Genomic DNA, 12,682 nt, shown 5'->3' with positions numbered 1-12,682 from the left:
TCTTTGTGTTCAAAAAGAAACTTTTCTCTTTTAATAGCTTTCCCAACTCTCAATATTAGTGTCTCGTTGGATCATCACTCATATAAATATATATATAGCTAGATATCGATATTCAAGAAGATTTTATACACTGTAGTATAAACAATTTTTCATTTCCTTTCCCCTCTCTATTAAGTCACGTATTTCATTTGAAAAAGATGTATATACAAACTATTTCCTAATTGAACAACCTTTGATGGAGAGAAAGATTGACCCCTCTAACTAAATTCGTTGAATTAACAATCTAAATTCCACTAAATTTCCTATATATTGTTACTACCAAACTATTTAATTAGCCATAATTATAAGCTTTAAGCAATATATATTTATATATATATATGCTAGCTTAATATGATTATGATGATTTCATTAAATGAATTAAATAAGATTATGAAATCCATAGAGTACTATTCGCTAAATTACTCATTCACACTGATTAAGTCAAAAGAGGATATTATATTCATATAAGCTTATTAATTATTTCTAAAAGTGTTGATCTAAAGAGTGTACATTCAAGCAAAAATAAATGAAATTAAAGAATAATCCAAGAGTGTACGATATATTTCTTACTAATTTAAGATAAATTTAGAATAATATCTTTATTATATATATTTTAATATATGCATACGAACAAAAAAACGAACAGAAAAAGCTCTACCTTTTATAGCTAGATAGAACGAAAATCAGGCTTTCCTTTTCTCTTTTCTTATTTTGTTTGTTCCACAAGCATGAGGTTTTTATGTCAGAAAGAGTGTAACTGATTAAATATATATGCAAACAAAATAAAATAAAAACCAATCGAAATAAAAATTTATCTTAATATTTATATAATCTTTTTGTCAAATTTATATACATATAAATATAATATTTATATGCGAAAATAAAAGGTTTTTTTAAAAGAAAATAAAAGGGTTGTTCAGGTGTATTACCATATGATACCAAAAGTAGACTATATTAGATTAAATTAGATTACCTGTGCCGAGTGGTTTAATTATTTTGCACAAGTCTATATATAGTAGATAGCTTGCAATTAGTTCATAATTAGACCTGTGATTTTATTATCCTATATAGATATATAACTCTCTTACATTAATTATATCTATTAAAATATATGATTATAAATATGGAATATCTTAGGGTATAAATTTTGCCTCATCATCTATAACAAGTAGCTAGAACTACTTTTTTTTTTTATCTATTTGGTGGTGTAGTACTTAGTTGATAAATGTACGTATCTAATCATCATCAAGATCCCCCTAATTGTTAATCAATAAATATAAACGAAATTATTATTATATTTATATATATTTTCAAGTATTTACGGAGAAAAACAAAAGTACTAGCTAGTACTAGTAGTAGTATAGTACTATAACTACACCTAAACCATTAAAAGAAGCATGTGTGAGAAATCGTGTGAAAATAATTTAAGGGAAAAACAATACAGTTATGTCATGGATCAAATGACAAACATTATTGTTCAATATAAAATATACCTAGCTATACATGTGTAAAATTAAGATTTCTTTTGATGGTTGCTTTTTTCTTTCTTTTTGTAACAAATTAACAATCAGAAATTATCAGCTACTAAATATATATACACATATTATATATAAATGCATAATATGTACAGTTTTGAATAATGATGGTACAAAATAGTAGTGTAATTAAAAAGGAAGAAAAGAAAGAAGAAGAAGAAGAAAATAGAAACCGTTTGAACGTAACGGCTATATAGTAGTGATGAGGTATATACGACATATCATATGTCACGTGCCACTCCCACCTCTCCCTTTGGTAAACGTAAACCAAAGTCTTGGCCTCCACGACTCACACCCTCTTTTTAATATAATATTGTTTATTATATTAATCATTTGCTTCACGTCACCAAATGGCTTCAAGCCACTCTCACATTTACATTTCAAGCTGCTTAATTAATTTAATTATAATAAACTCAAAATCTCATTAAACATGATATGTACTGTACTCCAAATAAGGAAAACTTAAAAGATTTACTAATATTAATTAATATATAAGATAAATAGTGACATAAGTAATCAAAATTTTGAATTTGTAAGCGGCATAAACTCAATTATTTTTTTTTACGGTATAAGTACCTAATGTTTATAAAACTGTAATTTTCTTTCAGCTTCATCAGTGCAGAATCTGCTATTGTCTTAAACAAGGCACATATAAAACTCAGATTCTAAATTATTTAGTCTAGATGGAAATATGTAGCATCGGTTTCTTCCAAATCTTCTTTTAATAAATTTAAAACAGAGCCTGTACTAACGAAAATAGAGCAAAATTACAGTTTTACAAACATTGGGTACTTATGTCACTAAAAAAATAATTAAATTTATGCCACTCACAAACTCAAAACTTTAGGTACGTACTTATGTGGCTATTTACCCTAATATAATACAATATATGGTTTTTAAGGTAATAATAAAGGCGGTTGGATCAGCTATAAGCTGTATATGTAGGTAGGTAGAGTAGCCGAGCCGAGCCGAGCCGAGCCATGTATATATGTAGATAGAATACATGATATATGCAGATAGATACATACATATATACATACATGGATATTTCATGCATGGGAAGTAGTAGAGAACCATGAAATGTATACAAGCAAAGGTAAGCAGCTGCAAAGGGACCTTTCCCAGCTCATTTGGCTGAACTCATGTAATAAATCCTAATCATATACACGCAGTTTGTTCAATTTTAAGGCCAAAACGTCCCGAATCAACTCATCTAAAACTCCATACCCTTTTCAACTCATATATATATATATATATACTCTTCTCTCTTATAATAATTTCATCTCATCACAAATAACAACTCTTCTCTTTCTCTCAATTAAATTGCTTTGAAGCCAAGAATGACAGCCATGAACGCTTCCCACATGGCTGTTATTTTTGGCATTCTTGGTATACTTCCCTTCCCTAATTATTTAATTCTTGTATTAATTATTCATTTAACAATTCCACTAATTATTATTATTATTTTCATTTTCATTTTCTTTATTCAACAGGTAACGCAGTGTCCTTCGTTGTCTATCTAGCCCCACTGTAAGTACTCTCTCATTATAATATATATATATATAATTAAGTAACAAATCATACTTGATTAAACTCAACTAATTATATATATTATTATATAGGCCAACGTTCTACAGAATTTGGAGCAAGAAGTCCACCGAGGGGTTTCAATCTATACCATATTCAGTAGCATTATTTAGTGCTATGCTGACCCTATACTATGGTTTTCTCAAGACCAATGGCTTCATGATCATTACTATCAATTCTGTTGGTACAGCCATAGAGACCATTTATCTCATTGTCTACCTCATATATGCCTCAAGAGCAATCAGGGTACTTAATACATTAATTAATTAATTTTCTTCTTCTAATTAATGTATGAAGAAAACTACATATATAGACATCTAATTAATTTTTCTTCTTCTTCTTCTTTACATATATATTTATATAAAATTCAGATTTATACATTTAAGCTTGTGATTCTGTTCAACATTGGAGCTTATGGATTGATCTTAGTATCTACTTCCCTCATAATCCCAAACCGTTCTCATCGTGTCACAGCTGTTGGGTGGATTTGTGCAGTGTTTTCTGTTTGTGTTTTTGCTGCTCCTCTTAGTATTATGGTAATTTATCACCAATTTACTAATTAATTAATTATGTGAAATTTCAATTCAATATTAATTAATTTATCATTTCTAATAACAAACTTCTCTGTTTTTTTTTTACAGAGAATTGTGATTAAAACAAAGAGTGTGGAATACATGCCTTTTGCTTTATCATTCTCCTTGACATTATGTGCTGTTATGTGGTTCTTCTACGGTCTTTTAGTAAACGATTTATTTATTGCGGTAATTTCTTTAATTTATTAAATAAGCAGATTATTAATTTATTAACACAATATATACCAAATTAATTAATTAATTGAATTATTTATTGGAACAGTCACCAAACATCTTAGGATTCATATTTGGAATCGCTCAAATGATAATCTACCTCGTTTACAAAAATGCCAAGAAAGATGAGTTGCCACAGTTTAAATTACAAGAGTTATCAGCAAACGACGTCGTTCGGGAGAGAACGACAGAAGAAGAGGCCACCACCACAACTATTGCTATTGTCAGTGTTATTAATAGTAATGAATCTGGAGTCGTATGATATCGATAGTGCTGGCCCTAAGTTATTAATAATTAATAACTCAAATTTGAGATTTGGTGTGTGAAATGTCTATTTTGATTATATATATTATGTAAGTTTAAGATGAAGATGGGAGAAGGGTCTATATATATATAAATTGGGAGCATATATATATAGACTGTAATCTTATTTGTTGAGTTTAATTAAGATATATATGCTGTGGTTTTCATTTTTGGAAGTCGATTTTTATAAATTTTGTTTGCACTCTTATTTAATTCAACCTAAATATCTCACATAATCAAACAGTATAATATAAAAAATATCAACAAAAGACAGAGACGTTAGAACAATATAAACAAAGGTACGTATACTCATGGTGGGACTCTTATGTAGATTCCAAATAAGAATGGAGAAACGTGTTTATGTATAGTTCTTCTAAATTCTATTAGCTCGCGTTAGTGATGAAGTGAAGATTTGAGCATTCTGTTAAAGCAGATCTTATGTGGGACCCTTAGCTGTACAAAGTGATGAACTTAAAAATAATAACATTATGTGTTTCCACTTTCCAGCCTAAAATAACAAAATTGGTTCTCTTTTATGAACTATGTTACCATATTGAGTCAATGCTTTGTCAAATAATATTATTGTATAAGTTAGAAAATTATATTATAGGAAAAATTATAAAATTATTTTACAATGCACTCTCTTAAAAAGAATGTATGCGTATCAATACAAAAATTTTTAGAATTTTTTTTTATATATTCATGTTATAGCTATTTAAGATATCTTACAAAATTTTGAGAAATTCGGAATAATTTATAATGTATAAAATGATATTTAAACCGTCTATTTTACACGCGTATAAAATAAAATAGTTACACGTGCAACATATTGTTTGAACCTAGTTTCTGGCGTGTTAAATTTTTTCAAATTTCTTAAAATTTTGCAAGATATCTTAAATAAATATAATTTACATGACCATGTGAAAAAATTTAACAAAAAAATTATTTCAAATACTAAAACAGATAAAAATATATCAGTACATTCTTTTTAAAAGATTTACATTATAGAATTTTCTAAAATTATATTAGAAGTGCTTTCTAGTAGGGGTGTCTCTCATTCTAATATTTGAAAATATTATAGCTTAATTAATTCTATATGACCGTGTGGACGTTATTGATTTTTTTGCTAAGAAGAAATATATTATAGTCGTGGTAAGCATTTGGAAGTGATAATACTAAATTCTTAATAGTTTTGGTTTTCTTTTGGAAAAAATAATAAACTTCACCAACAAAATAATAAAAAAACGAAGTGAGTAAAACTAAGGTGCCGTTTGGTAACACTTTTATTTTCTAATTTTTTAATCTCAAAATGAAAGTAAAATTTTTGTTTTTAAAACTTTTGCTTTTGAAAAACAAAATACGTTTTGTAACCATTTTTAATTTTCATTTTTAAATTAAACAGAAAACAAAAGTGTTTCTTCAACTCATATAATTGTCTCTTCAACTCATATAATTGTTTCTTCAAAAATAATCTAGGGATTTTGACATATAAAGTTTTTTTTTTTTTTAACTTTTTCCATAACTCATACGGTTCTGTACACTATACTTCAATTTAGGAGCCAAATGTAAGCAAATAGTGCTTATTGCTTTTTCTTGCAGCTTCTCCCAAACTTCATCAGTCATACTCTCATGCTTCTTTCCCTAGAGTGCCTTTAGGAGCCTTTGTTGTACTAATATATCTTTCACCGTGCTCTACCATAAACTAAAATTGTTCTTCTATCAAAAAGTCTGATCTCAAATTTTGTGGAAGATATCATCTTTGATATTTTTAGTGTAGATCTGAACATTGACTCTTGATACCACTTGTTAAGAAAAAATAATAAACTTCACGCGCAACAAAATAATAGAGAAATGAAGCAACGAAATTTTACTTAGTTTGGTAAAGTTACCAAACCCACAAAGAGAGATATATTTTACTTATCACTTCAAAATTATATACATTCTCTATCTCAATCTCTCCACCCAAATCACAATACACCCTTTACTTCTTTCTCACTCTCACCACACAACAAACTCACACTAATCACTTCTCTTTTCACAACATACTATTTTTCTCCACACACACACCGTCACGATCCGAGCCCTAGGTCGTGGCAGATATGTAATATTGTTAGGTTATTTTTAGTATTAATTTTAGATTAAGTTTAGTATATTTTTAATTAAGTTTTAATCGTGTTTGGAGCATTTTTACGCTTGTTATCTTTTATTTTTACAGATTTAAAATAGAAGAAGATTAGAAAAATATCAGAGAAAAAGATGGGAAAAAGATAAAAAATATCATGATATTTAAAATAGAGAAAATTGTGGAAGCCGAAACTTCAAGCCTAAATTCGACGGTTTTCGGATTGGATTTTGGAAAAAGTCAAAACATGAAAGTTCTAGATCTCTCTTTTATCTTTCCGGAACATCTTGAATCGTCCGATTCCGAGCAATATTGAGAGAGTTATGGCCAAAATACTATCAGTCAACGCAGTAGAAAAAAAAATATCTCGTTTGAGGTTTCCCAAAAATTTAAATCCGAATGGGAATTTAAATATTGCGTTTTTTTCCATATTTTTAGGCCTTCAATGCCTATATAAAGGGAAGAATGGAGTTGATTTCAGCAAGCAATCTCAGAGAGAGGAAGTGAGAGTTCAGATACAGAGTAGAGAGATCAGCTGCAATATTGAAGACATCCTCCTCAGGGTTTTTCAGCATTCTTCTTTTCTTCTCTTCTGTATTTTTCATCTCTTTTCTATCAGTTAATATGTGTATTTGTGCTTCAATGAACATGAGTAACTAAACACTTTATTAGGGTTAGATGGATATTGTTTGATATTGTTTATGGTTTTAATATGATTAATTTTCCCCCTAATTTCTATATATTCTATTTTATTTGTGCTTAATTACTTTTAATTGCCTGATCACCAATTATCTGTCTATGAGTTTGATGCGAGATCTGAGAAGTGAGTGTCAAATATGCTATAGTAAAATAGAACTGAATTTCGATATAGGACGAGAGTACCTATATGGTTTAGATAGCTTATAGGGTTTTTATGCTTAATGCCTGTTGCATGTTAAATTTATCACGAGAGTAGAAAGTTTGCATGTAATTGAGATTTATATATCTGAGAAGACTATAAATTACCTTAGTAAACCTGCTATTGCATAGAAATTAATATTAGGAAAATAATCATATTAGGCCATATCCAATAAAAACAATTGAAATCGAAGCCCTAGTTTTTATTAACTTTCAATTTTCTTGTATAATTGCTTCTTACTAGTTTCTTATTCTTAATTCTTTCTTTATTTTTTATTTAACCAAATAGAAGTAAAAGTTTAATTTTAACGTACTTAACTACACTCCCTGTGGGATCGACCTCACTCCTAGTGAGTTTACTACTTTAAACGATACGTACACTTGCGTGTGCAAATTATCGCAACAAATATCTATAACTTGGGTGGTCAAAGGTCAAACTTTGACTATGATTATAAATGATTTTTTAATTTATATCATAAAATACTTCTTTAAAAATAAGTGGATTAACTCCTATATCGATAAAAAAAAATATTAGTAACGAAATCAGGACCACTCATCAATATAAAAGAACAATAATATCTCTACAGTTATGAAGTCACTGAATAGATAGATTTAATAAGTCAATAAAATACCAAAATAATATATAGCATCCATCATTCTTCATTTTTAACTAGTACATAGCTCATCATACCATCCATTCAAGCTTAAATACAAAATGAATTTCATTGGAAAGTTTGACAAATAGAATATAAGACTAAACTAATAACGACTTTCTTCCTCAACAGTACCATCCTCATGTACTAGCATCAAATTGAGTTCCTTAAATGGGAGAAAATAGGGGGTGAGCTTATAAAACCCAGTAGGAAAATAACTAATATCAAAGGACCATTAGTTTAATAAAAATTCTTGCATGGTCACCTTTTAGAAATTTCCCTTCACCATTATCAAAATGTATTAAATAAAATAGAGTGACCACAAATAATCACAAAACCAAGCTTCAAATGCATACCACACAGTCCACTAAGTCTCTAGCTCTCAATACCAATCATAGAAAATGACATCCAAAAACTGAGTAATCGCACCTGATAACTACCATAATACTAGGGCTTAGATTCAATTCACTCTATGTACAGATTCTAGGTCTTTCACCTATAGGTGACTGCACACTTGATCTACCTAGAATGACACAGAGACTAGGTTGTGAAACAATAATATGCACAAATCATAATCAACATGGCTCTCATCAGTATAACCAAAAGCAGGCAATTAATAAGAATAACAAAAGAACATATTCCCTTTTATTTTTTAAAAAATTTACCAGCATAACGACTGTATTTTGAATAACTCAAAAATCATAACTTGCATAAATATTTATACAAAAATATATTTGGCACTCAGTGCCTCCAGAATAGTCCAGAAAAATATACAGATTAAATTTTCATTTTTTCAAACAATTTGCAAATCATAAAAATTGAAATATGTCTAATGTTATTCAACACGTATAAAATCAAGTCCAATAATCATGTTGAGTCTCTACATCTCTCAAGTTGTTAAACTTTGTCCAAAAAGATGATTCTAAGCTCTCAAGTCCCGAGCTCTAATTGTTTAGTCTAATCTTAAATATATTGCTCTCACTTATACCATCAAATAGCTAAATAATTATTATCATTGTATTCTACATTCAAAACTGAGTCCACGACATATAATATGACTCTATTTAAAGTTTAGAGTTAAAAAAAATCATCTAAACGGTGCACATTAACTATTGGTGGCAGTAGAAATTCGTGTACCGAAAATGTCACTAACAATAGGGGTAGTATACATTAAAATGACCACCCATGTCAATCATTTGTCGAAACGGTATATAATATCATCGAAAAGTCACCGAAAAGGGACAGGGCTACAAAAATGTCACCAAAAAAAGTAGCGGGCTAGGCAAAATGGCTTAGTGTATATTGTTCTTCTCGATAAGCTAAGTCTAGTGGTGAAGACGACTTATTGAACGGACACTGGAGGGGGCCAAAAAATCCGTTCAAAGTTTGAATCTTCAAACTTTGACTTGAGATCCCGGGCTAAAGGTGACGAAAGGGGCAACATTGCTTAGGGGTTTAGGTTGTCGGTGCATAGGGATTTGAATGGTTCGGCGCATGGGATCAGACGGTGGCCGGAGAGTGGTCTCTGGAGTTACGCCAGTGAGGGTTTTTCTTTGGTGGTTTGGAGAGAGAGAGAGAGAGAGAGAGAGAGAGAGAGAGAGAGAGAGAGAGAGAGAGAGAGAGAGAGAGAGAGAGAGAGAGAGAGAGAGAGAGAGATGTTATTCACTAATGCATGAGCATGTTATTAATCAACTGTTAATGAATATTTATTTAAAAGTAAAAAATAAACAATGATGATGAATCGGGTATTAATTGGGTATTTCTATTTTTTTAATATTTGAAATTAGAAAATAAATTACAAAAACTAATCCCTATCACAATAAGAGCATTTTTGTAATTTTATAGATCATCGTAAGCTTCAAAATTAATTAAAATAATTTTATTTAATTACATTAAATGAACTTTTATTTTAATATACCTTTTAAACCCTTTTAATTAATTAAAAATAATTTTAATTAATTAATTTTTTTAAATAAACCCTCCATTTAAAGTTTTGTCTTAAATAAAAACATTTATTATTTATTTTAGATTAAGATAATTTTTGTGCAATCCCATAAATACTAGATCTAAAATATTAAATGGATTCGATCTGATCCAAAAAAAATATTAGTTCTAAAATATTAGATAAACTCGAATTAAAAAAATAGATGTACATGAAATATATCCCATATCTGATGGATGTTGAATTGGTTGGATAACTACAAATAAATTTGATCAGACCAGATGGTAAAATCTAACATCCCATCTATAATTAGATCGAATTTGAATAGACTTAAAAATACTGGAAGTGGTCCAATAAAAACTCCTACCCGAACCTAGAATCCTAACCGTGGACCCGGACCTAGACTTCAAGCCATTTTCTTTCACCTTACTTTCTCAGCCCTCACATAAAAAAAAGTAATAAAAATAAAAACAAAAATAAAAATGACAAGAAATTAACAAAAAAAAAAATATTTTTTATTTTATTTTTAAAATTTAAAAAAAAAAACAAAATCAATTTGAAACATATTTATTTTGTGTTTTTTTTTTAAAAAAAAAAAATGTTGCATCGCGCCATTATCTAAAATAATAAAACAAAAATTACCCTAAAATCTCTCCGCCTCATCTTCGACGACTCCCTCTCTTTGTGCGCCTCACCCTCAGTCCCTCTCTTCCGTCCACTTCTCAGTTCTCATCGTCGGCGCCGATCTCCACCACCCTTCTCTCTCCCTTTCTTTGGCAGTCGGCACCACCCACACAGTTCCTTTTAGGTATGTTTCTAATTCTAGGGTTTCCGACTCATCCCCGTTCTACAATCCCTAATTGAACAATTTTTTCAGATGAAGAATCGGACCCCAAGCGAGGATCGAAAAGGAAAGGGAATTGGTGTCCCTGATTCAGTAAACATGAAGAGAAGGAATCAGAACCCCAATAACACGAGGAAAGGCCTTTCACTCGAAGCCTTCGCCCATGCCCGATCGAACAGAAGCCACTACAATCCAGCTTCAATAAGTACTAACTTCTACGCTTTGTTTCTTATTTTGATGATACAGTTTTCAATATATATATATATATAATAGCAATTATGTTTTGTAGTGCTTTACATATTTTTTTTTATCAAAGTTGGATAATGTGGCTCCTTGTTAGAAGTTTCAGTATGAAAATTCAAGTACATATTGGGTGAATTGCTTGTGATTGTGTTAGGATTTAGTGCTTATGATGTCTTAGAGATAAGAGCATTATTAAATAGACCTGGTTATAGGATCTATTTGATTGAGCTCGTGTGGGGTAGTAGATGAACTAATGCTTGAACTTTATTGTGAAATATAACTAAAATTGATACTATATCTAGAGTTTTTTCACTGTAGTAATTTTACTTTATTGTGTTTTGCAGAGAAGCAGCAGGAGTTCTATAAAAATGCTAAATATGTGAGCAAGTTTAAAAAGTCAATGAAACAGCAAGGTCTTTCCTCTGCTTCGATGCCCAGCGAGGTTGGTTATAAGAGCAAGTTATTTGGTGCCTATTTTCATTGCATTTGTTCTTGTGTGAAAACAAACTCAAGCTTAATAATACTTTAAGTACTACATCAGAATATTTTCTTCTGGGTTTCTAGATTTTAGAGGTGTAGAGTAAGTTTGTATGATTTTTGAAGGACTGATATAAGTTTTGGCATTATTGATTACTGTCATGTGTAAAATGTATTCTTATAGAGATACATTCTGTAAGTGATGCATTTACTCTCATTGTTTTCACAGGTTGAAATGAATAAGAAAAACAAGAAGAGCCAGAACAAAACGAAAGTTAGTTTGAGAGAAATATATGAAAAGAAGCGCGAAGAGGAGGAAAAGGCAAGAATGGAAAAAGAAGCAGCTATTCAGGCGAAGAAAGAAGAAATAGATAAAGCCAATGCTCAGAGAAAGGCTACTAGGGAAAAGATGTTTAAGAAGACACGTTCAGGGCAACCTGTTATGAAGTATAGAATTGAACATCTCTTGGAAACGATTCAAGGTTCCAAAATCTATAGTTAAACATCTCTGGAGATAGAATTTAGCTTTTGTATTTTGACTATATAATTACTAGTTTAATCAGTTTTCACTAATCTTAATTGCTAAACTTCGTTTGGTATTATGGTATACATGTATTGTCAACTTTTTGCATGAACTAAAGTTTTGATGCTGTAGCTTTTTAATAGAGAGAGCAAAGAGTTAATGCTATACAATTAAATTTTGATACAATCTTTTGAGGCAGACTGATTCTCAAATAATGATATTGCATTATTAGCTAGTATTTTCTTAGATATATTATATCCTTTCTATCTTATGAGAATAGAACTATAGAGACAAAATGAGCAATATTTTCTTCTGGTGGTGTTCATCTTATTCAATTCACACTATTTTGCTCACACTGTATTCATTTGCACTAAATGCAAGTTTATATTTTGTTTTCAATTCAATTTACATAGTAATTCTAATTTAATTCACAAAAGTGTAAACCGAATTGATTATTTTGAATTAGTTATTTTTTAATATTAAATTATTTAATAATTATTAAAAAAAAATTCCTGCAAAACTAATAACAAAATAAAAATTAAAATAAATAAACAAAGTTAATAAATTTAAAACAAAAAGAAAAAAGTTGTATGTATAAAAATGTGTAATTTTATTTTAGATTATATATTACTTATAAATAAAAATAGAATATATATTTAATTTTTAAAATATATTTATATTACATGTGTTAAATTTTTAAATTATTATTAT

At 29.3% G+C, this 12,682-nt stretch overlaps 2 protein-coding genes across 2 annotated transcripts; both read left to right on the top strand.

Annotated features, from left to right (window-relative positions):
* Positions 1-2,598: 2,598 nt before the first annotated feature.
* On the top strand, positions 2,599-4,446 carry LOC115702445 (bidirectional sugar transporter SWEET9-like). Its single transcript, XM_030629901.2, has 6 exons — positions 2,599-2,963; positions 3,068-3,104; positions 3,197-3,407; positions 3,533-3,697; positions 3,803-3,922; positions 4,017-4,446. Exons 1-6 carry the CDS (start codon positions 2,915-2,917, stop codon positions 4,227-4,229), a joined length of 795 nt encoding a protein of 264 aa, XP_030485761.1. The 5' UTR covers positions 2,599-2,914; the 3' UTR covers positions 4,230-4,446.
* Positions 4,447-10,484: 6,038 nt separating this feature from the next.
* Positions 10,485-12,157, top strand: LOC115721986 (rRNA-processing protein FYV7). Its single transcript, XM_030651131.2, has 4 exons — positions 10,485-10,692; positions 10,762-10,933; positions 11,316-11,413; positions 11,678-12,157. Exons 2-4 carry the CDS (start codon positions 10,762-10,764, stop codon positions 11,948-11,950), a joined length of 543 nt encoding a protein of 180 aa, XP_030506991.1. The 5' UTR covers positions 10,485-10,692; the 3' UTR covers positions 11,951-12,157.
* Positions 12,158-12,682: the final 525 nt, after the last annotated feature.

This window comes from Cannabis sativa, chromosome X (assembly GCF_029168945.1).
Source record: "Cannabis sativa cultivar Pink pepper isolate KNU-18-1 chromosome X, ASM2916894v1, whole genome shotgun sequence".
Taxonomy (NCBI): Eukaryota; Viridiplantae; Streptophyta; class Magnoliopsida; order Rosales; family Cannabaceae; genus Cannabis; species Cannabis sativa.
The sequence above is the reverse complement of the archived record's forward strand: the minus strand, read 5'-3'. Positions and strand labels throughout refer to the sequence as shown.